Source organism: Gadus chalcogrammus, chromosome 10 (genome assembly GCF_026213295.1).
Source record: "Gadus chalcogrammus isolate NIFS_2021 chromosome 10, NIFS_Gcha_1.0, whole genome shotgun sequence".
NCBI classification, from domain to species: Eukaryota; Metazoa; Chordata; class Actinopteri; order Gadiformes; family Gadidae; genus Gadus; species Gadus chalcogrammus.
The window spans coordinates 1687142-1709786 of NC_079421.1; the positions used below are offsets into that span (position 1 = coordinate 1687142).

At 42.6% G+C, this 22645-nt stretch overlaps 2 protein-coding genes and 2 non-coding genes across 5 annotated transcripts in view; 2 read left to right on the forward strand and 2 right to left on the reverse strand.

Annotated features, from left to right (window-relative positions):
* Positions 1-7357, reverse strand: part of LOC130390243 (uncharacterized) — a 15099-nt gene extending 7742 nt beyond the window's left edge. The window contains exons 1-5 of the mRNA XM_056600082.1: positions 7043-7357; positions 6189-6494; positions 5391-5648; positions 4569-4877; positions 3805-4062 (exon numbers count right to left, since the gene is read on the reverse strand). Coding sequence (XP_056456057.1) covers positions 3805-4062; positions 4569-4877; positions 5391-5648; positions 6189-6494; positions 7043-7091 — 1180 coding nt within the window. The 5' untranslated portion in view covers positions 7092-7357. The remainder of the gene's footprint in view (positions 1-3804; positions 4063-4568; positions 4878-5390; positions 5649-6188; positions 6495-7042) is intronic.
* A 1857-nt stretch (positions 7358-9214) lies between these two features.
* On the reverse strand, positions 9215-20066 carry hars (histidyl-tRNA synthetase). 2 transcript variants are annotated; one of them, XM_056600083.1, is made up of 14 exons: positions 19882-19969; positions 18201-18624; positions 18005-18094; positions 17403-17522; positions 17225-17320; positions 17011-17136; positions 16130-16237; positions 15940-16038; positions 14881-14974; positions 14439-14566; positions 12184-12456; positions 11926-12036; positions 11326-11472; positions 9215-9677 (listed from the first exon to the last, which is right to left on the reverse strand). In XM_056600083.1, the coding sequence occupies exons 2-14, from the start codon at positions 18306-18308 to the stop codon at positions 9618-9620; spliced, it is 1560 nt and encodes a 519-aa protein (XP_056456058.1). In that variant the 5' UTR covers positions 18309-18624; positions 19882-19969; the 3' UTR covers positions 9215-9617. The 2 variants fall into 2 exon arrangements, with proteins under 2 accessions (XP_056456058.1, XP_056456059.1); XM_056600084.1 differs by lacking the exon at positions 18201-18624 and having other exon boundaries at positions 19882-20066.
* Positions 20067-20505: 439 nt separating this feature from the next.
* trnaa-ugc (transfer RNA alanine (anticodon UGC)) lies at positions 20506-20577 on the forward strand. The gene has a single exon. It is a non-coding gene; the product is annotated as a tRNA-Ala (tRNA).
* A 1138-nt stretch (positions 20578-21715) lies between these two features.
* Positions 21716-21787, forward strand: trnaa-ugc (transfer RNA alanine (anticodon UGC)). Its single transcript has one exon. It is a non-coding gene; the product is annotated as a tRNA-Ala (tRNA).
* Positions 21788-22645: the final 858 nt, after the last annotated feature.

Below are 22645 nucleotides of genomic sequence, written 5' to 3' on the forward strand. Positions count from 1 at the left end.
GGAAGTTAGAGACGACGCACAAGCAAGAAAGGCACAAAAAGTGTTTGCCTCATCACTTTGGTCCCCATGAAACGGCCTTGACTCTATCTGCAGAGGCAGATAGCACTTGAACCATTTGAGTCAAAAATAATGAGGATGTTTCTATTCTCTTTTAAGTCAAGAAGGTACATTATCCACAAGATTGTCTCTTTTCTTTAACATTTTGGAACATTTCCTGGTTAAGCTATGTTTTAGTCCTATGTTGTAACATAAATCTTGTTTCAACATCAAAACATTCATTCAATTTATGTTTTATATTGTCCCCGATTTAAAATCAATAGTTATCATTTCTTATGTTTCATGATTTTTCCTTTTACTAGGAAAATTATTCTGGACTAGAATAACTACAATTTGGACCAAAAATGCATTGGCGGAGGTTAGCCTCTATGGGGCAGTATTGCATTGTAAATGTATCATGGTTACATTTTGTATTGCAATCTATTAAAATTTCAACCCGGTATCACGCCAAAGCGTGAAATAGATACGTTGGTCGACCTCGCAAGACGTGTTCAGTGTCACGCTTTGCCTGACCAAAGCGTGAGGAGTAGACGCTTTCTTCCGCTCATCTAAATGAATGGAGGTATAGCACTTGTGTGGACGCCACCACATTAATTGGTCAATAAACGAGCTACTCAAGTTATTTGATTCAGAAAAAAAACTATTTGTTTATCGTTTTACGGGTAGCTAGAGAGTAGCCACTCACTCACCTTAGCTTTGATTATGAAGATATTCCTGTTTTTCACCTCCCATACGACAATGTTGTTAACCCACCCACTTTTGAAAAAAAGTTTACTAAAAGTTAGCTATCCGTGCTTTTGTAGGCTTTCCTTTTTTGTGCGGCATAAGGTGACGGATTCTCTATAACATAAATGTAAATATCTCCAAACTCCCAAGTCGGGACGAGACGTTGCCAAATTCAAAGAAATGACCTCATCAGCGGGTGCTGCGTGTAGAGAAAAAAAATCCGAGTATTTTTTATCTTATCTTGATATCTTATTTGAACATTTATGGTGTAGAATTGTAATAGTTGATCGATTGTCGTATTGGAAATCTGCAATTCCCCTTGTTGGCCGCTGTTCGTCGCCATTTGATTGGCGTTTGTTGCCCTCCAGGTAGCCATGGTAGTCACGTGACTGCGAAGTATGAATTTGACGTTGACTGAAACCCTGCCCTCTGGACTAAACGTATACAACTCAAGTTTTATACCATATAGGTCTTACTGAAGGCATTTAATGGTCAAAATATTATTAATATTCGAATATTAAACAAACAAACTTCGATTATGATTTTTGGGCAAAAGTCAAAGCCCTAGTGCTTGTTGGCCAACATGAATTGTATTAAAAGCCTGCTAATAAGCGCGTGTCGGCTTATTAGCATCTGTACCGTAGCGGCCCGTGCCGTAGCAGCACACCTCTCCCAAGTGGCCAAATTGGCCCGGCCTGGCCAGACTGGCCACACTCACACTGGCAGATTTGATGGCCAGATGGCCTAGTGTGATTTCACCCTAAGAAGCACACGCCAGCTTCGGCTCGGCCCGATTTACACGGCCATCCTACGCAAGGAGAGGTCGTCCGCCACGGAACTCAGCGCTGCGTTGTAACCCGCCGCATTTTATTCGAACCTGTTTAAAGAGAACATATTTTGTGTTGTACAACCAGAATTAAACTAATCAGCTTTGCAACCAGTAAACCACGGATTGAGTGGTCTTTGTTTAATTAAGGCAGGCCCAGCAGTGGTCCCGCTCTCCTACACTCCGATCCGAGAAAAACTAGACGACAGTAGGCCTATTCGGCAAATTGAACCGTCGGCCTAATGCGCCTCCTTTTTGAAGAGTCGGACAAACGGCCCTTCGGGCCAATGGGTTCCTGAGTTTGCTTCCTATTTTTGCCTAGTGTACACCCCTACTGTCCACAAGCAACCCCCCCCTCCCCCTCCCCATATGGATATGGAGATTGGTTGGCACTTCCCAGTGGTATATATAATTAATTGTGGGTCTCTGGGAAGAAGCCGGCCCTAACCCTAACCTGAAACCTCAGACCCCCCCCCCCTCCCTGCCCTCGGGGTCCGACCGGGCCAAGTTTCGGTGCGGGGGTCCCAGTTAGGCCCTAGAATAAGGTATTAAGAATTTCACCAAATGCTGGGAGAACGTCTCGCCCCCTGTTGGTGCTATTCCTCCATTCATTTAGATGAGCGGAAGAAAGCGTCTTCTCCTCACGCTTTGGTCAGGCAAAGCGTGGCACTGAACACGCCTTGCGAGGTCGACCAACATATCTATTTCACGCTTTTGCGTGATACCGGGTTGAACATTTACACTAGAGCCTTATCTAGAAATATGAAGACTGAAACCTAAAATCTATTTTTTTGTTGTAAATTATCTCCTCGGTATGGTAAGATGTCAACTGGATTTTGAAACAGTAAAACAAGGGTAAAATGAATAAAAGTGCCATCAAATTGTGTGTGTGTGTGTGTGTGTGTGTGTGTGTGTGAGTGTGAGTGTGTGTGTGTGTGTGCGTGCGCGTGTGTGTGTATACCGTGTGTAAGTGCTTCAATTTACATGTCTGGAACCTTAAGAATGTTTATAGAACACAAAAGATGAAGTAGGCCTACTCTTTAAAAAAATAGTATATTTCATACAGACACGCATCCAAGCCAGTTACACATGCATAATAGTGTCAAAAATAATGAAATAAAGTTACACATTCAGTATAGTATAAAGAAAATAGTAGTTATATGTTATGAGTTACACATGCAGAATACTGCTTTCAGAGATCAAGCTATCACACTTATTTGATTGGATCAGTTTCTATCCTTGACCCAGGAAGCCACCGTGGACAACAACAGAGGAAAAAATAGATACTATTAATAATAAAAATAAGAGTGGAGATTTGACTACTACACGGTTTAAACTACATGTGAACGGCTTTATGAACATAAATATGAACATAACCACGGCCGAATAAACATTCACATTTTCAAACGAAGTGGCCTTTGAGATGCAGAGAGAGAAGTGTCCCTGGCAGGTCTAATGTCAGTGGGCTGATGGCTCTCTGGCTAAAGCGCTGTCTACGCGTCCTTCTGGGTGGTGACAGCTCTCAGGGCCTCCGTCCTCCGGGGCTGAGCGCGCACTAGCTCGCCCACATTGGTCTCCCGCGTCCGCCTAGGGCCTGGAGCCACCCTGACCGCCCCGTACTCCACCTCACTCTCCCCCTGACCTCCCGGTCGCAGCGGAGACGTTAACGTACGGCACATCATCATCTACCGCCATGGAGGACAGCGCGATGTCTGAACAAACAGAACACTAGAAAATGAGAAAACAGCACGGGAAGTAAAGTTTGCGTTGAACAGTTGACCCAAAGAGACACTTGTTGGTACCTCGGGGGCTGGAGGTTTTCTTCTTCTTTAGGGCCCAGTAGACTCCCAATGCTGCTAGGAGCAGCAGCAACACCGTCAGAGGACGAACGATGAACGGGACGAGCCCTGTCACAAAGACAAGTATGGCACAGAGGACAAACATTTATGAATACATATGGATATCATATATGCATACATAAACATATAGATCTGCTTTCCATTCATATTGACGCCTATAGCTTCCGACTGGCTGGAAAAGATATTGTCTCTGTGCACCCACTGTGATATATGTGTTCCATTAGATGCGCAGTTCACATAAATGAACCCTATGATAGACAATGATGATCGGTCACGTGATGAATCAAATGCTACTGAATCCATTTACTCATTTCCCTCGTTGTGTTTGTCGCTCACCGCCACACACAGACAAGGTGATGTTGGCCGTGGCGTTGCTCACGATGTTGCGGACCGAGCAGGTGAGCAGTCCCGAGCGGCCCGGCTCCAGAGTGACGTCACTAGCGCTACTGGGTCCGGAGAGGAGACGCGGGTCGTTCAGCGGGAGTCCGTCTAGACTCCAGCTGTAGTGGAGTCCGTCCCCCCCGGCAGAGCAGGACACCCTCTGCTGTCCCCGGGACAGACACTCCCGGGACAGGAGGGGAGAGGAGACCGGGGCTAAGGGAAACCGACTGAGGAGGTGAGTCCCACAGTTTGACTGAACGGAAACCTTCTGTTATTCACTCATAGAAACTTAACTTCATACAATTATAATTAGAAGCATCCACCTCTTGAACCCGCCTTCTCCATACTCCCAGACTAACTAGAATTTAGCCTACTGTACTTAACATATTTTATGCCGACATACACAAATTTGGCAGAAGCAGAATAAACAGCATTTTCACCCTAAGCACTTCAAAAGTAAAGTAGAGCAAAACGCCATGAAAATATATATATTATAAATATGTGTGTGTGACATTAACAATAATATTAACATGGAGCCTGAGAGCCAACAGGGTTTCTATAAGAGCCATGAAGTCAGAGGTTAATGTTTAAATGATCCTTTATGACCTTGATGAATCCTTAATGATGATGAGAGGGAAACAGCAGCTAAACCGGCTGTTTCCCTCTCATCTGTAACCCTGGTTAAATAACTACTACTGAAATAAGATATAGTTACTCACCTTCAATGGTTAAATAACATTTTGTAGATGCTACTAGCATTCCAGTTGTGTTATGTACTTCCATTGAGTATTCACCATTGTCTGTCCTGTCGATGTCCTTTATAGTAAATATTCCAGTCCTGACATTAAATGAATATCGAATGTTTGCCTGATGCCATCCTGATAAAATCGTGATATTGTTCTTCTTCAGTCTGAAGTGGTAATATCGTGAGGTCTTAATAAGCATCAGGACCTCAACGGTTCCCCCCAGAGAGCCAAAGCACTGGGTCGTGATGTCTGGCTGTGTGGCGTCGCAGAAGGTCGTCACACCTGGAGGTTTACAGAGGAGAATAAAACCATACAAGAGATACATCTCACTGAGATTCACAGCTCACCACTCACTATTACTGTAATAACTGTCTTATTACTGTAAGAGGGATGGACATTTAGAATACAATGGGTGTCATTGCAGAGAGGGACGTTATACTCATAGATGTTGAAGGTTCAAACATTTAATATTTCATTGCATTTTGGATTTGATTTACATTATTTCCCTATTATTGTCATGAAAATACCCTACTCTGCCCTGAATTCATATGGATATCATATATGCATATATAAATATATAGATCTGCTTTCCATTCATATTGACGCCTAGCTTCCGACTGGCTGAAAAAGGTATTGTTGATTCTGTGCACCCACTGTGATATACGTGTTCCATTAGATGCGCAGTTCACATAAATTAACCCTATGAGAGACAATGATGATCGGTCACGTGATGAGTCAACTGCTACTGAATCAAAGCTCCATTTACTCATTTCCCTCGTTGTGTTTGTCGCTCACCGTCACACACAGACAAGGTGATGTTGGCCGTGGCGTGGCTCACGTTGTTGTGGACCGAGCAGGTGACCAGTCCCGACCGGCCCGGCTCCAGAGTGACGTCACTAGCGCTACTGGGTCCGGAGGGGAGACGCGTGTCGTTCAGCGGGAGTCCGTCTAGACTCCAGCTGTAGTGGAGTCCGTCCCCCCCGGCAGAGCAGGACACCCTCTGCTGTCCCCGGGACAGACACTCCCGGGAAAGGTTGAGAGAGGAGACCGGGGCTAAGGGAAACCGACCGAGGAGGTGAGTCACAGTTTGACTGAACGGAATCCTTCTGTTATTTACTCATAGAAACTTAACTTCATACAATTATAATTAGAAGCATCCACCTCTTGTACCCGCCTGCTCCATACTCACAGACTAACTAGTATTTAGCCTGCTGTAGGCCTACTTAACATATTTTATGCCGAAATACACAAATTGGGCAGAAGCAGAATGAACAGCATTTTCTTCACCCTAAGCACTTCAAAAGTAAAGTAGAGCAAAACGGCATGAATATATATATATATATATATATATATGTATGTATGTATGTATGTATATGTGTGTGTGACATTAACAATAATATTAACATGGAGCCTGAGAGCCAACAGTGTTTCTATAAGAGCCATGAAGTCAGAGGTTAATGTTTAAATGATCCTTTATGACCTTGATGAATCCTTGATGATGATGAGAGGGAAACAGCAGCTAAACCGGCTGTTTCCCTCTCATCTGGAACCCTGGTTAAATAACTACTACTGAAATAAGATATAGTTACTGACCTTGAATGGTTAAATAACCTTTTGTAAATGCTACTACGTTTCCAGTTGTGTTATGTACTTCCATTGAGTATTCACCATTGTCTTTCCTGTCGATGTCCTTTATAGTAAATATTCCAGTACTGACATTAAATGAATATCGAATGTTTGTCTGAATGCGTCCTGATAAAATCGTGACTCTGTTCTTCTTCAGTCTGAAGGCATCATCTTGTGAGGTCTTAGGCAGCAGGACCTCCACGGTTCCTCCCAGAGAGCCAAAGCACTGGGTCGTGATGTGTGGCTGTGTGGCGTCGCAGAAGGTCTTCACACCTGGAGGTTTACAGAGGAGAATAAAACCATACAAGAGATATATCTCACTGAGATTCACAGCCCGCCACTCACTATTACTGTAATAACTGTCTTATTACTGTAAGAGGGATGGACATTTAGAATACAATGGGTGTCATTGCAGAGAGGGACGTTATACTCATAGATGTTGAAGGTTCAAACATTTAATATTTCATTACATTTTGGATTGGATTTACATTATTTCCCTATTATTGTCATGAAAATACCCTACTCTACCCTGAATGCACTCGATAATATGTGGTAATACTTTTGTGTTTTGCAATAACAAAGGAGAAGTTACATTGTGGGGAAGTCAAAAAGCAAAAGGCAGAGTAATGATTAATGATATTAAACAATAAATGGACTCAATTTATCCAGAATTAACGTGGGATAAAATATACATTAGTTTAACCCATTAAATGGTGAAAAGCAACAACTTATGTTTAAACCTATAACTTAAAACTATAGCTGACTAAGTGAGATAAAATGCATAAAGATTTAAAACAGTTGTTATTCCATAAAAGTCTCACCATCAGTAACACCAATTAGTAACAGCAGCACAGCCCCCATGTTGAGCATCTCGACCTCAGTGTTGTCTCAGTGGAGTCCAGGACTGGAGTCTGTTCACAGGAACACACAACCCAGCCTATATGAGTGATACATATCATCGCAAAAGTGGAAGTTGAGCAATGAGCAGGGCCAATACCTTATTAGGATGAAAACGATAAACACTGGGTGACTGGGCATCTTCAAAGATCCCATAATAATCTCATAATCATTAAAATCTTGAGTCTAGTGGTTAGGGTTTGTGTTATCAGGGCAATCTGAGCCATAAGGGGGAAGTTAGAGACGACGCACAAGCAAGAATGGCATAAAAAGTGTTTGCCTCATCACTTTGGTCCCCATGAAACAGCCTTGACTCTATCTGCAGAGGTGTCAGCACTTGAACCATTTGAGTCAAAAATAATGAGGATGTTTCTATTCTCTTTTAAGTCAAGAAGGTACATTATCCACAAGATTGTCTCTTTTCTTTAACATTTTGGAACATTTCCTGGTTAAGCTATGTTTTAATGTTGTAACATAAATCTTGTTTCAACATCAAAACATTCATTCAATTTATGTTTTATATTGTCCCCTATTTAAAATCAATAGTTACATTTCTTATGTTTCATGATTTTTCCTTTTACTAGGAAAATTATTCTGGACTAGAATAACTACAATTTGGACCAAAAATGCATTGGCGGAGGTTAGCCTCTATGGGGCAGTATTGCATTGTAAATGTATCATGGTTACATTTTGTATTGCAATCTATTAAAATTTCAACCCGGTATCACGCCAAAGCGTGAAATAGATACGTTGGTCGACCTCGCAAGACGTGTTCAGTGTCACGCTTTGCCTGACCAAAGCGTGAGGAGTAGACGCTTTCTTCCGCTCATCTAAATGAATGGAGGTATAGCACTTGTGTGGACGCTACCACATTAATTGGTCAATAAACGAGCTACTTAAGTTATTTGATTCAGAAAAAAACCTATTTGTTTATCGTTTTACGGGTAGCTAGAGTAGCTTACTCACTCACCTTTGCTTTTATTATGAAGATATTCCTGTTTTTCACCTCCCATACGAAAATGTTGTTAACCCACCCACTTTTGAAAAAAAGTTAACTAAAAGTTAGCTATCCGTACTTTTGTAGGCTTTCCTTTTTTGTGCGGTATAAGGTGACGGATTCTCTATAACATAAATGTAAATATCTCCAGACTCCCAAGTCGGGACGAGACGTTGCCAAATTCAAAGAAATGACCACATCAGCGGCTGCTGCGTATAGATTAAAAAATCCGAGTATTTTTATTTTATCTTGATATCTTATTTGAACATTTATGGTCTAAAATTGTAATAGTTGATCGATTGTCGTATTGGAAACTGCAATTCCCCTTGCTGGCCGCTGTTCGTCGCCATTTAGTCGGCGTTTGTTGCCCTCCAGGTAGCCATGGTAGTCACGTGACTGCCGAGTATGAAGTTTTATGCCATATAGGTCTTACTGAAGGCATTTAATGGTCAAAATATTATTAATATTCGAATATTAAACAAACAAACTTCGATTATGATTTTTGGGCAAAAGTCAAAGCCCTAGTGCTTGTTGGCCAACACGAATTGTATTAAAAGCCTTCTGTCCACTTAGTAGCAGGCTGTGTGCAGTATGAGGTTCAGGTTGTCCTGAAGAAGTTGGTGAAGGTGTGCAGTAAGCTCTGCACGTTTTCCACCACACAGATCTTTGACCGGGAAACCTCAATGCATTAGGCCTAAAAAAAAGAAGTTTGGTTCCTGTTGGTTGTCAGTTGAGGTCATGGGTAGGTAGGGAATTTATTTTATTTTTTCCAGCGGCAGCGAATGATAGGTAGGTTGTTTTCATTGAAAAATTAGAAAATTCGCTCATCCTTGTATACAGAATGAAGAGGTGCTGTACAAAAACGTAATTATAGTTTGCATCAATTCTTTTTTAAATTTTTTATAAAGCTCATAAAATAATTTGGTTCGCACATAAATGGACAGGGTCGGTCGGAAACCGGAACCAAACAATTTTTTTTTTTAAGGCCATAGTTTCACTCCTAAAGGGCAGGGTCTTCAGCCATCAAAAGCTCTACTGGTGGATGGCTCACATTAGATTAACTCACAGCAACACATTTGCTTTCATTCAGGACACCAGGCACGTTTTACAGACCACTTTTTATTTTTTTATATACTTAAATGATTTTGATTGATCAGAGTTATAAGCCCATGTTAACAAGGTTCCATGACTAATATCAGCCAGTCTTGCGAGTCTTGCGTCACTGCGATATGGTAAGCCCGCTTTGTCAGTGTTTGAAAGGAGATTTTCAGACTCTTGAACTAAACTTTGGTTTACTTTAAAAAGAAATGGCTTCATTATTTAAGCACACCTGTTTGAGAATCTGGCTTCTGTAAAGGGCTACAATGAGGATTATGAATGAGCTCCTTCAGCTCATTTGGTCGATGCTCTTCTTCCTCCTGGTGGAGGACAGGAAACATAGCGTTGCTGTGTGGCCGGGGGCTTCTCGTGATGGATTAGCGGGTGGCAGTTCCGAGAGGGCTTTAAACAGGGGAGGTCCTCTTCCTGATCTCTTCTATGAGGTCCGCTCGAGAGACATCAACCTGCAGAGAGAAAGTCACGCAGAGGGTACGAAGTCATGCTCAGCAGCCAAACGCTGTCATCAGAAAGAGGCCGCACGTCTGGGTGCCACAGCGTCTACACCCTAAAGCTTCCCCTAAACCACCTTATATGGTACAAGATGTACTGGAACGCTACTAACCCCATCTAAAACTGATTATCTTCTTCTATTTATTTTTCCTGAAATCTGGCACTATAGTGGCAGACTTATTCATGAAGTATAAATAAATGCGATGGTTCAAATTTCTGATTTTTCCCAACCTCCCAAAATCTGACAGAGATGGGATGGTAAGCACGAGAATCGCAGAATGTTCCGCCTCTCATTTGATGTTTTAACTTCAGGGAGCATGAAGGGCTTTTGTGCTTGGACCTGAGGGTGCTAGACCCATAAGGTATGAATGGTGATACCGACTGAGCTTTTTTTTTTTTTTTTTTTTTGCCTCGGGTGTACTGTGGAGTTGGAAAGACTGTTTTTATTGGCAGGCTAGCACCAGCGATCAAAATGATAAATAACACACTGAGCTCACTTGGAAATGTGGTCCTATGTCAAATTCCAAACTACCCCTTTAAGATGTAAAGAAATGTATGGCATAAATCAAGTGAAGGGATTTGAAGTCTAAAGTAACAATGCACACCATTTGAAAATGTAAAATGGTTGGAAACAAATAAAGTGACGAGTTAAGGCGTAGCCCCGCCTTCTCCAGTGAACCAAAAAAGCCGTCTCCATGGCGACGGGGGATTTGACCCTCGGTTTCACACAGGCAGCAAGACCGAACCAGAACCAGCTTGGCGGTGTAAAAATGCCTACGGACAGATTCACTCCACGACCACCGAAATGGTTAGCTTTTGTGATAGCGACGCTGGTGGCTATAATAACTTGATCCGCTCTGACTCGACTCGTGGGATGGAGCGTGTGACGTCACACTCTACACTCAACGAAAGACCAACTGAAAGTATACGAAGTTAAGGGTTTATTTTTTTAACGTTTGAACGAAGGTTAACTGTTAAAAGTGTCAGCAGTTTATGTGTCACCGAATGGACGGACAGGCATTGAAGTCCTCCAATTGACTTCCATTGTAAAAAAACAATATTTTAAAAGTAGAATATTTTAAGTCTCCCAAGTTTCCGCGATTCCAAGCTAATCTGAACATTTTAAAATCTGAATAGAGTCTGTAGGTGAACATTTTTAATGAGCAGCGTCCCAAAATGTGTAAAGAATAATAACGAAAGAATGAAACGTATGAATGAATAATAGTTGAGCGCTGCATGTAGTTCTTACCTAGTAGGTTCTATGAAACTGATGCACAGTAACATTTACAATAAGTACTACGTCACTGATCATGTGCTGGTAAACAAGCAGGTGTTTCTAAATTGAGTTATTTAGTTTTTCTCTAAATCTTTTTTTGATATAATATTGCCAAGACTAAATTTACTTAAACCTTGTTTAATAAGATAGTTAGTCTATTATTAAGGTATACTCAAAGTATCAGCCAATATCTCAATTTAGTTTTTAACAGCTAATGGACATTGTTCAGAATAATCTAAATTTCAGACCATAATGGAACGCAGATCCACACTGGAGGGTCATTATGGCTATAAGTGAATTACACACACACACAAACTGTCTCTCACCTCCTCTCTTGTTGCGACGGTGCGGAGTTTGACCATGCCATTCTTCAGTTCCTGCTCCCCCAGGATGGCCACCAAAGGGATGCCAGACTCCTCGCAATGCTGCAGCTGGCTCAGCAGTTTGGGATTCTTCTTGAACATCGACTCCGCCTGCGCACGCACGCACGCACACACACACACACACACACACACACACACACACACACACACACACACACACACACACACACACACACACACACACACACACACACACACACACACACACACACACACACACACACACACTTTACGGTTTACTGTTTTTGTTTACTTTTCATAGTTAGTTAGTTAAGAGTTTATTGTTTATCTTATATTATTATTAACATTATAATTATTGTTTACTGTTTACTTTTTGTTTTACTTTTTATAGTTATCTAAGAGTTTATTGTTTATCTTATATTGTATATAATTTAATATTGTGTTGCGTTTCTTTCTGTAAGCTACTGGACAATCAATTTCCTTGAGGGAGTCATCCCAAAAGGATCAATAAAGCCTAACCTAATCCATTCCAGACACACATTCATCTTAATGAAACAAGCAGTCTGAACCCCCGGTGCACACCTTGATCCCAGCGTTCCACAGCTCCGTCACCAGCCTCAGCCTCTCCTCCAGTAGATTCTTCTGTGCCGAAGCCACCAGGACCTGGACCTCGGTGGTGCGCACCTTCTCCGCCTGGGAAAGCGGAGCGCATTGAGAGTACCGAGGGCGCCCCACAGCTAACCCTGACTACAGCGTGACTACAGCGTGACTACAGCATGACTACAGCATGACCACAGCGTGACCACAGCGTGACTACAGTGTGACTGTGTGGGTCCTCACCTCCGCCTTCTGCTCCAGGATGGAGAAGATCCTCTCCACGCCGATGCTGACGCCCACGCAGGGCACCGCCCGCCCCTTGGGGTCGAACATGCCCACCAGGCCGTCGTAGCGCCCGCCCCCCGCCACGCTCCCCACGCTCAGGCTCTCCTCCGCCTTGGGCGCGCCCGCCTGTGACGGCGGCGGCGGCGTGGCGCCCGGCGGGCCGAGCATGGCTTCGTAGATGACGCCCGTGTAGTAGTCGAGCCCCCGGGCCAGGCTCAGGTCAAACACCACCTGGACAGGGGGGGGGGGGGGGGGGGGGGCGCAGGCGGAGCGTTATGGGAACGCTAACGGGAGTCTCTGGAAACGGTTTCCTCCAGATACTAAGACACGGGGAGCTCCGAGCACCGCGTGTTTAGCAGCGGGGGGAATCTCTTGGCACCTCACGATCCGATTCCGATTAGGAGGTCAACGATTCGATTCTGAAGCGATTATCGATGCATCACATTTTTTTTATGTACATTTCCATGCGTGATTTTCAAATATATATATATACATCTGGGTTTGCTACTCAAGAGTTTGATAATCACTTCCTACTTTGGTGATGATCATTAAAGACATCAACAGATGAATTAACTTATCCAATATTTCATAAGAGAGAAAGCTTTTGTCACAAATATGACTCTCTATGAACAATGCAATGATCAATGCAGCTTGCATTATAACACAATATGGAAGCATGCAAAAAATAGGTTTCAGTTTTATTTTCTTTGAGTTTGCGCGCATGCTATGCGTTGGCTGAATCGCAATCGTGTCAAGACAAATCAGATTGGCCAATACACACTGAAGATAAATTCAATAATTTTAAAATTACAAAAATTATTCCTCTCTGGCGAACAGAATGTTGCAGCAGGCAAAAAAAAAAGAAAAGGGTTTAATTCCGTTTTAATTCCGATTATTAATTTATCTGCATCGAGACAGAATCGTTCTAGCGAGAATCGTGATGCATCGAAGAATCGATTATTTTGCCCACCCCTAGTGTTTAGTCAACAGTTCAATCGATCGGCCTTTCCGCCCTAATGGATTAAATAATCTGAAACTTGGTGTACATGAACTGGATTTTGCTGATTCAAATTTGCAGCAAATTATGGCAAATTCAACCTTCCTCAGAGAAGTTGATGCCAATGCTAATGATCTTTAACTGAGAAAACAGGGAGTGGAAGGACGGGACACTATCATGTTCAGATAACTTTAACATTTTCTATATACCCGTGCAGCTGTGAACTCATGTTTGGTAATTCATTGTATGATGTGTACTTTTAGGGTTAGGATAAGACCTATAATTTAGCGTTCACCACGAATGACAAGCAGTGCCAACATTTAAATATTTTTTAACCATTCAGCGAACAAAAGTCAACAGGCTGATTATCAATTGAGGGGCCACACAATGACAGGCAAATGCAGACCGAAGCGTCATCAACACGCCCACTCATGTCTTTTATCAGGATGTTTCAGGATACCAATGTCGGGATATGTCGTTCACATATACAGCCCGTCGGGAGAAGAGCGGGCTAATAGCAGGAATAACGTGTATGTGTGAAAGCAGCTTCTGTAACTAACTAAACTAACCAGGTAACACAATGTTCTCCCACTTCTCCATGCATTAGCATACTGCTGTTTGCTTATGTTGTAAAGCATACATTAATATTTATGCTTGTGTATGTGTTTTTTCTGTGCATGATTAATAATTTAAGAAAATAATGCGTTTAAAGAACCCCTATGATGTTTTATGTAATTTTAATGGGAAGAAAAAAAGATTATGGTACAAAATCGGTTTTAACCCGTCCCTAATTCAGAACGATTATTCAACATTTTACGTGTCGCAATGTGTTCAGACTGGAGAGTAGGGCTTTGACTTTTGCCCAAAAATCATATTCAAAGTTTGTTGGTTTATTAATATTAATATTTGAATATTTATTAATAATATTTTGACCATTAAATGCCTTCAGTAAGACCTGGATTGGGCTCCGCAAGGTTTGTTTACCGGCGTTGCTATGGTTACCGGTGTTGCGTGTTCCAACGGTTTAGACTGCGTCGGGTTCTCCGACGTCACTCCCTCTTGGCCTGCCCATAACAGGTTTGAATATTAAGGGCTGCCTAATATTCGTTCGAATTTTGATTTATTTTTTGATATTCAAATTATATTAGAATAACGAAGTTCTGAGTCAAAGCCCGACTGGAGAGCAGCTGTGTTGGTGATGGCCTGTCGGTCTCACCTTGTCCGTGACCTGGAAGAGCTCCAGGTAGCTGAAGAGTTGCTTCATGTCGCTGAGCCCGGCGCAGGCCTGTTTACTCTGGGACATCTTGGGGTCCTCCAGGAGGCGCACGGCTAGGTCCATGCCCCCTACAGCCACACAGAGCAGGCTCAGAAGGGTTAGGAGACAGTGCGTGATGCGACACCAGCAGTAAAGCCTACATTAAACATCGTAGAACTTTTAAAAAGGTAAAATAGAAGGGGAAAAATACAAACAATTCTGAGGAATGGATACCAGTCCACTGTGAAACTCTACCAAACTGAGCCCTACAGATTGCTTCTTCCAGTAAAAATGAATGATCTCAATGAGCAATTACAACCACTAATCCGTTCTATATCCCCCCCCTCCAAAAGGGGCAGCAGTGAGGCACCCTAAAACCACATCCAGACGGTAGATGTCTTACCCTGCATGCTCACATACTGCCCAATCATGTCGGCTGCTTCCTCGGACAAACCCTTCTCCTTCACCATCTCGTTCTTCACGTCCTCCCAACACATCTAGCAACGCACAGGACAAAGCATTCAGACACAGGCAGGGTTACAACAGCAGTGTTTCCTAGAACCATGTCTCCCCCCCATGACACACACTGGGGGGAGGGGGGGGGGGTCATATAGCTCAATTTTTCTCTGAATAGGCTGAGCCATAAAAGTACAGCTTGTGGAAGAAGATCTTAGACAAGCGGCCAACTGAAACTATACCAGTAAAAAAATAAAAAAAGATGAGATATGCGGCATTTACTATAACAATCATGCCGGTGAAAAGACTGATGGAATACTAAACCTATATGGCCTAGTGAAGACGAGCTTATGCCTTGACCTTTCACCTATATTCTCTGTATGTGGAGGATTCAATTATAGTGAGTTTACTTTTTAATCCATGAGTTATAGTGTCACGATGGCTATTTGTGGATAAGAAGATTATAATAAATGTCTGTGTTTGAGACTTAGGTTTCAGAAATAGTAGGCAATATACTACTGCACACCGTCATGTTGTCAAAAGCCGTTGTGTGAATAAATAAAAGTTGCCTTACCGCAACAGAACTCGTATGTACAGTAAAGAAATCGCAACAATGGCATTCAATGTAAAGGAGTGGTCAATTTCAGTTGTTGACTCAGTGCTGTTAAAGCGGACAAGGGGAGGAGTTAATATAATATCCTTTTGTGTTATTGACTAAGGGAGGCAGGATAGAAATTTGTATAGTTAGATTGCCGTCTACTGGGCAGAACATTTGATAGTGTCTTTGGCCTGCATGAGCCTTATACAGTGTACAGTGTACAAAGAAATGCAATTTGAATGGAATTATAGAGGAAGATTGACAGCTCTAGTGTGTTCATGATGTGCTAGATTTTGCAGAGTTCATATTCATTGGCTTATCACCACCAAGGGTGTCCCCAGAAAGAACAGAACGGATATCTATGAAATCGCCGCATTAATGATCCACGACGGGGAATTCAGGAATCACCTTGTCCAGTTTGTCCACCGTCGAGCAAATGGTGCGAAACTTGTCGTCGGGGACCCCGCACACGGCAAACATCCCGTCCAGGATGCGTCGGTCGTTCACCTGGATTGAAAGGAGACACTCGATGCTGTCGGTCGGGGTTGGTGACTGTGAAGCGTGTCGTCATGGGGTGGGGACGTGCAAGCGACCGCACCTTGATGTGGAAGTCTCCCAGGTCCAGCTCGCCGAGGATCTCGCTCACGATGCGCAGGCACTCTGCGTCGGGGATCATGGGGTCGTAGTGGCCCGCTATGTCGAAGTCCTACGGAGGCACAACATCAGTCACACGTTTGAGATGCACTCATAACGGAATTTCGGCTCAAGAGTCCGGCTCAATGCAGACACAGCCCGAACCCAGACACACACAGCTTCCTTACTGTGAACACATGACCTTGTTGTACACCTCTTGAAACCAAGTGGAATTGGTATGAGCAGGGTATATGCAGATTTCAGCAAGTCAAATGTAAGACTTTTTAAGACCTTTTTGATACCACCTTGAATTAAATTTAAGACCTAAAACACGCAATGGTGGGGGGGATCCTGCTGTATTAGTAATTTACACCAAAGCATAGCATGTGTTTCCCTCAATGAGACTCATTCACCCACCCATTGTCGCAGACTAGCTAGCAAGCACGCAGATAATCATTTATATATGCAGCTAGCAAGAAAGAAGCCTCTATACGTCCTTCCTGAAAAGACCAACGAGAAAAATAATGCCCCGACAAATTTAAGACCTTGAGTTACAGTATTTAAGACCAGCATATAACATTTGGAAAGAAATGTAAGACTTTTCAAGGCCTTAAATTTAGAAACATGAATTCAAAACTTTTTAAGGATGTGCGGACACCCTGGGTATGAGTAAACAGTGTACGCGTTCAGTTAAAGACAGTGTCCTGCTCCCATGATTGAATACAGACGGATAAAACTCCACAGATTACACAGGGTTAATTTCGCTGCTCGTCATGCTGGCAAATTTGAGCAAACACCACTGAAGACCAAACAAACAAGTCATGGAGTTTACCGAGTGCCACTCACACACTGGTAGAACTCCCTGTAGCGCCCGCGGGTCATGGCCGGGTTGTCGCGGCGATAGACCTTTGCAATGTGGTAGCGCTTGATGTTGCTGATCTTGTTCATGGCGAGGTAACGAGCGAAGGGCACCTGAGAGGGGACATGTCAAGGACACTAGGATATTCAAAGGGATGTGCGTTCGTTAGCACATTGACTTAATTTCGATCTCTCAGGATACGGTGAGGTCATATCTCAGGGACAGCAGCTCGCCTCCTTGGTCCTTGAGGTCGTAGATAAGCTTGGAGTCTTCTCCATACTTCCCCGTCAAGGTTTCCTGCACAGCATCCAAAGAAACCACCATTGGCCAACTGATGAAAGGCTGTACTTTTGCGTCGTGCTACCAGTGCCCCTGGTACCTTGAGTTCAAAGACAGGCGTGTCGATGGTTTCAGCACCGTGACGTTTGAAGCAACTGACGATGGTGTTGAACACCTTCTCTCTGATGGCCATTTGCTTAGGGTTGTAGTCTCTTGTTCCCTGAGAGACAAGAAGTATAGGACCCATAAGAAACTTCATTAGAAAAGGCATTATGTGTTCCATACAGTCTTAAAATTGATATTTGTGGGTGTGCAACACAAAATCTTTGCATTATTTTGGTTTTAAGTCACGCTGGCTTGTGTGTTTGGGCAATGCATTTGTTTTTGGACGATGACATCTTGCCTACTTAACATCTGTCATGTCCAATTTGAACCTGCTGCAATACGTTATTGGCAGTTCACTATTCATTCACTATTTTATTGCCTAAAATTTTTTAGCAAAGCACTAAACTAGTCTCCTGCAGATACAGTGATTGTGTTCAGGGAGAGTGTGTTGAATGTTATGTAATTTAAATGTGCGAATACATAAAATCAGAAAATGCTGTATTCAGTGAAAAATGACACGCATGGGTAAATCAAGCCAATAGAAATGTATGACATTCCTCTGTTCATTTAAACATAGTAATGTTTAAATTGTATTACCTTAGGAGTCTTGAGCACAAATTGATGTTTGACATCATCACCTCCCAGACGCAGCTTGAGCTCCAACAGTTTTGCCACTTCCACATCAATCTGGAAAACCAGGAAAACCAAGGCAGGCATTTGAATTTCCTACATCTCACTCTCAGCGAATTAGGAAAAGCGAGTCGCCCCTTGAATTGGTATTCCTCCTTATTACCTGAGCGACAGTGATCCCAGAGACGGAGCGTAGCAGTCGGAACATTCCAGTTCGAAAAGCCGACAATCCAGTCAATTTTTGGATGGTGAAAGATCCCAGTGTATTCATCCCGGCAACAGTTAATTAAACGGTAATAAATATAACAAAATTGGTCGATCAATTCCCAGATTTCCGTACAGGGAAGCAGGTCAAAAGAGCATCACAGGTCGAGCATTGTCCATCATTCGTTCATGGCGCCAGTCAGGATAGGAGATTCGCACAATGTTCCAGAAACGTCCAGAGCGGAGAGGAGGGAGACGATAGTGGAGGCAGGCGAGGACAGCGGCGGGCGACAGCGTGGGACCCAGGTGTGTATGAGGGAGGTGGTGGTGGTCCAAGAGGTCCGGCAGGGAGAACAGGAGAACATGTGAGAGCAACCCTAACACTAGGTGGGGGCAGGGGGACATCACAGTGGGGGTGGAACATGAAATGCAGGGTAAATTAAGCAAGCCGCAACCCATCCCAACAAACAGGCACATATACACATCTGAAATAGACTCCCGTCATTGGCAATGTAGCAAGTATTTAATCATGGTGTATATAGATACTAGATAGATGGATCAGATGGATGGATCGAAAGATCATATAGAAAGATGCATATAGAGATATAGGGGTCTATAAATACATAGATAGATGGATCAGATATAGATCAGATGGATGGATCGATAGATCATGAAGATAGATAGTCTATAACTAGATCGATCGATCAATCGATCGATAGATAGATAGATACTAGATAGATAGATCACATGTCTATAAATATCTATAAACACCTGTATCTCTATCTTTATGATATAGCTATACATCTACATGATATATCTATGTATCAATCTATGTTGGATAGATCATATATTTTATTGGTTTAGTTCAGGGACATTGCACACTAATCAACATTCAAAATGTAAGTGAGCCAGAGTTAGCCTGAGAGGCTAGTTTTCATCTGTATATAGATGTATAGATAGAGATATAGAGTCTGTATATCTCTATATGATCTATCTATCCATCTAATTAGTCATAGACACCTATATGATAGGTGTCTATAACTATATGCATCTTTAAATCTATCAATCCATCTATCAATCCAGCTATAAATATATAACAGGTTAAAATTACTTGCCATTGGTGGAAACTATCGCTGAATACAAATAAAAAGATTGCACAAGTAGGTCCTACTCAGCGATTTGGAACGACTCTTTTGTAGAAGGGCTCATGTCCCATCTATTTAATATTATATTGGCCATAAGTATTTCAACAGGACAGGAATTGACGAAGTTTGCCTATGAAGATGTGTAACTTATTTCCGATATTTTGCCGTTTTTTTTGGGGGGGGGGGGGGGGGGAGTGTGGCTGTGGTCTGACATGAAGTGCTACATCAGATAATGGGCCTTACTTTCAATTTCAATATGACTGGGCCGGTGGGGCGTCATCTTCATCAGTCATCGCAAATGTAGAAATAAAGTATATACATTTTTTTTAATAAGTAACGGTTGAGTAGACGATAAAAATGGTTATTATTTCGAATTGAAGCAGTAGATCGCACAGTGGTTAGTTAATCCCATCTTCAGTGAGATGACACTTGGTATTCTAGCAGACGGTGTCGGGTCGGCTAACAGACACGCTGAGTGGAGCCACATGTACTAACCTGATCTTTGCTCGCCTTCTCTGCCTTCAGTTTACGGACGACCTCCCCTTGGACTTTAATGGCCTCCTGAGTCTCTGCTCGGTCCGCCATGTTAAAAGTGTAAATAATATGATCTCATATGATACAACGTGAAGATCACACTACCGCACAAGCAGCCGCAAGAACCAAGTGGAAGACTTCCGGTGTCACACCGTTATATGTCCCCACCGTGAAGTGTGACCGCGGGGGGCGCTGCTGAGCACGTTCTGCAACATGAGCGCAAAGCTTGTACGGGCATGGGGTCGTTCATGTGCAGAAACATGACGACTTTTAAGCGTCACATGGTACCGCTCCGCGGGCTCGTTGGTTGAGTGACAGGGCAGTGGCCGAAGATGATGATGATGATGATGATGATGATGATGATGATGATGTTTGGGATTCTGAACAGCGTTTCACATAGTAGCCTGCTGCTCATCTGAAGCTACAAAGTCTGTAGCTCGAGTGAATTTTTTTAAGTTAAATACACTGATTCATGTCTCATTCATCAGTCGACAAGCAGCAGGAAACAATCAATGATTGGTCCCGTCAAAGCCTTATTCATTCATATTTAATTTATAAAGCGTTTTTTTCTCTTATTTTTTCAGCGGGGATGTAGCTCAGTGGTAGAGCGCATGCTTTGCATGTATGAGGCCCCGGGTTCAATCCCCGGCATCTCCAGGTGAAATTTTTCATTAAAAAACATTTATTGATAAAACAAACAATAAATTCACGGATTTGTTTCATGAACTTTAATTAAGTTCAAATTAATTGTCTCGCAATAAGTTTAGTTAACGGCAGATTTTAAGTTTAAGTTAACTTTATATAAATATCTATAGCAATTTACAACTATTTCAACACACTTTACAGACACATAAGATTAACGTCTATATATTTTTAGTGCACCTTTACCTTTAGGCTACTTTATCCATTGTAACAAACTTAACATAGACTATAGAACAATATCAATAATATAGGCTATAATATCCAGATGAGCTCCCATGTGGTCATCCCGCGTCTCCCGATACGCGTGCGGGTTTCTCCTGGTTTCATGCGGCACTTATGTTCCTTAAGTTTATTTTGAATTACAACGCAAATACGCGTTTGACACGAATTTTCGCGTGATCACGTCTATACATTCACTCTGTACGTAAAATGCACACGCAAAGTGCGTTTGTTGTTGACTCTCAACATCAAACTGCCCGCTCAGCTTGGAGGGAGGGAATAGCCTATACCCTTCCCGAACATTATTGGGATATTGTTTAGTGAACAATTTGTGTCATGGTCGCTCTGAAAATGTCAGGGAAAAAATGCACAGCAAAACGAAAATATGAAGATGAACACAGGACATTTTTAACAGAGTGGGAGAGTTCATATTTTTTGTTGAACGTAATGGCAAGCCATGGAAAGCCAAAGCTTTCTGAGATTGTAACGCTTGCATCCCGCATCGTATCTGGCTTGGAACATTGCACAAGTTAAAAAGCCTAACAATTAATGGAAGTTTGTTAAAGAATGCCTCAGTGACGTTGTTGAGATCTGGCCTCCTGAAAACGACTGGCTACAATATTGCGTCTGTCAGTTGTCAAATTTGGTGAACAAAGTGTTCAACTTCAATAATTGTTGGTCAACTTATAGGCCTATAGTCCATTTATTTAAGCTGTCAACAGCATAACCATACAGCTTCGCCACATCGGCGGGAAAATACGGCACACGCAACGTACATCCATGGAATCAGCCGTTCAAAGCATGATTATTCACGTCAAAGACTTATTCATTTATATCTCATTTAGTTAGCGATTTTTCACCTGGTAGATATAGTGGGGATGTAGCTCAGTGGTAGAGCGCATGCTTTGCATGTATGAGGCCCCGGGTTCAATCCCCGGCATCTCCAGGTGACAATTTTCATTTAAAAACATTCATTGATAAAACAAACAATAACTTCACGGATTTATGTGTGTCCGTGTGTGTGTGTGATTGTGTGTCACTCTGTTCGAGCCTGGGCCTCGTTTCCCGATACGATCCTTCTCGTGAATTTCTTTGGCGCGTTCACTGCACTCACGACGTTCGTAGGATTGTAACTGTCTACTGACACGGTGCTGAAATGGATCCGTAGGAGGAGACGTAGGAAAATGGGGTTAAAAAGCGTTAAAATATCTCCCCATCAAGGCCGGTGATTTCACCTTCTTATCTCAAGTTTCCTGTGTAAAAACCAGGGGGTCAACCCCCGGTCGTCACGGCGCGGGCTTTCTTGGTTCACTAAAGAAGAGTCTAGACCTCTTTAGAATAATTAGAATAATGTTATTGCATGATAGGCCTACTCCCGAATGTTTTAATTTTTTTATGAATGAAGACACCCGCATGCAATAATGAGTTCACGTCTGAGTGTAGACTACAAGCGCGATTAACTATGGTCAGGGATGTTCGTTACTGTCTAGACACGGCCAATCAATAGTGAACTTCATCACAGCCTCACCGAAGCGCCTACAGTGCTTAATGCAAACAATCGCAACAAAAAACGCCTGCAGAAATTATCCGACACCCGCTGGTCTCAGCATGATTCATGTCTACGTCTTCTGTCAATGATCAATATGAGGACATTTGAACCACGATGGTTGAATTAAAATCAGAGGGAGACAGCAACTGCAGCTCGAAAGCGTATGCCTTGTGACGTGGCGTTTGATCGGTAGGCTACCTTTCGGCTGCGCATGTATTTTTGGAATTTTAAATTGCTGCAATAAATGTTGTTCTT

Bases quoted from the DNA above. Each gene is read 5' to 3' on its own strand.
- hars (XM_056600083.1), bottom strand. From the start codon at position 18,308: ATGAATACACTGGGATCTTTCACCATCCAAAAATTGACTGGATTGTCG. The intron at 17,321-17,402 runs GTACCAGGGGCA...GATGCTGTGCAG, and splicing joins CGCCTGTCTTTGAACTCAAG to GAAACCTTGACGGGGAAGTA. The intron at 9,678-11,325 runs GTGAGAGACAGT...TTCTCTCTGCAG, and splicing joins CCGTCGCAACAAGAGAGGAG to GTTGATGTCTCTCGAGCGGA.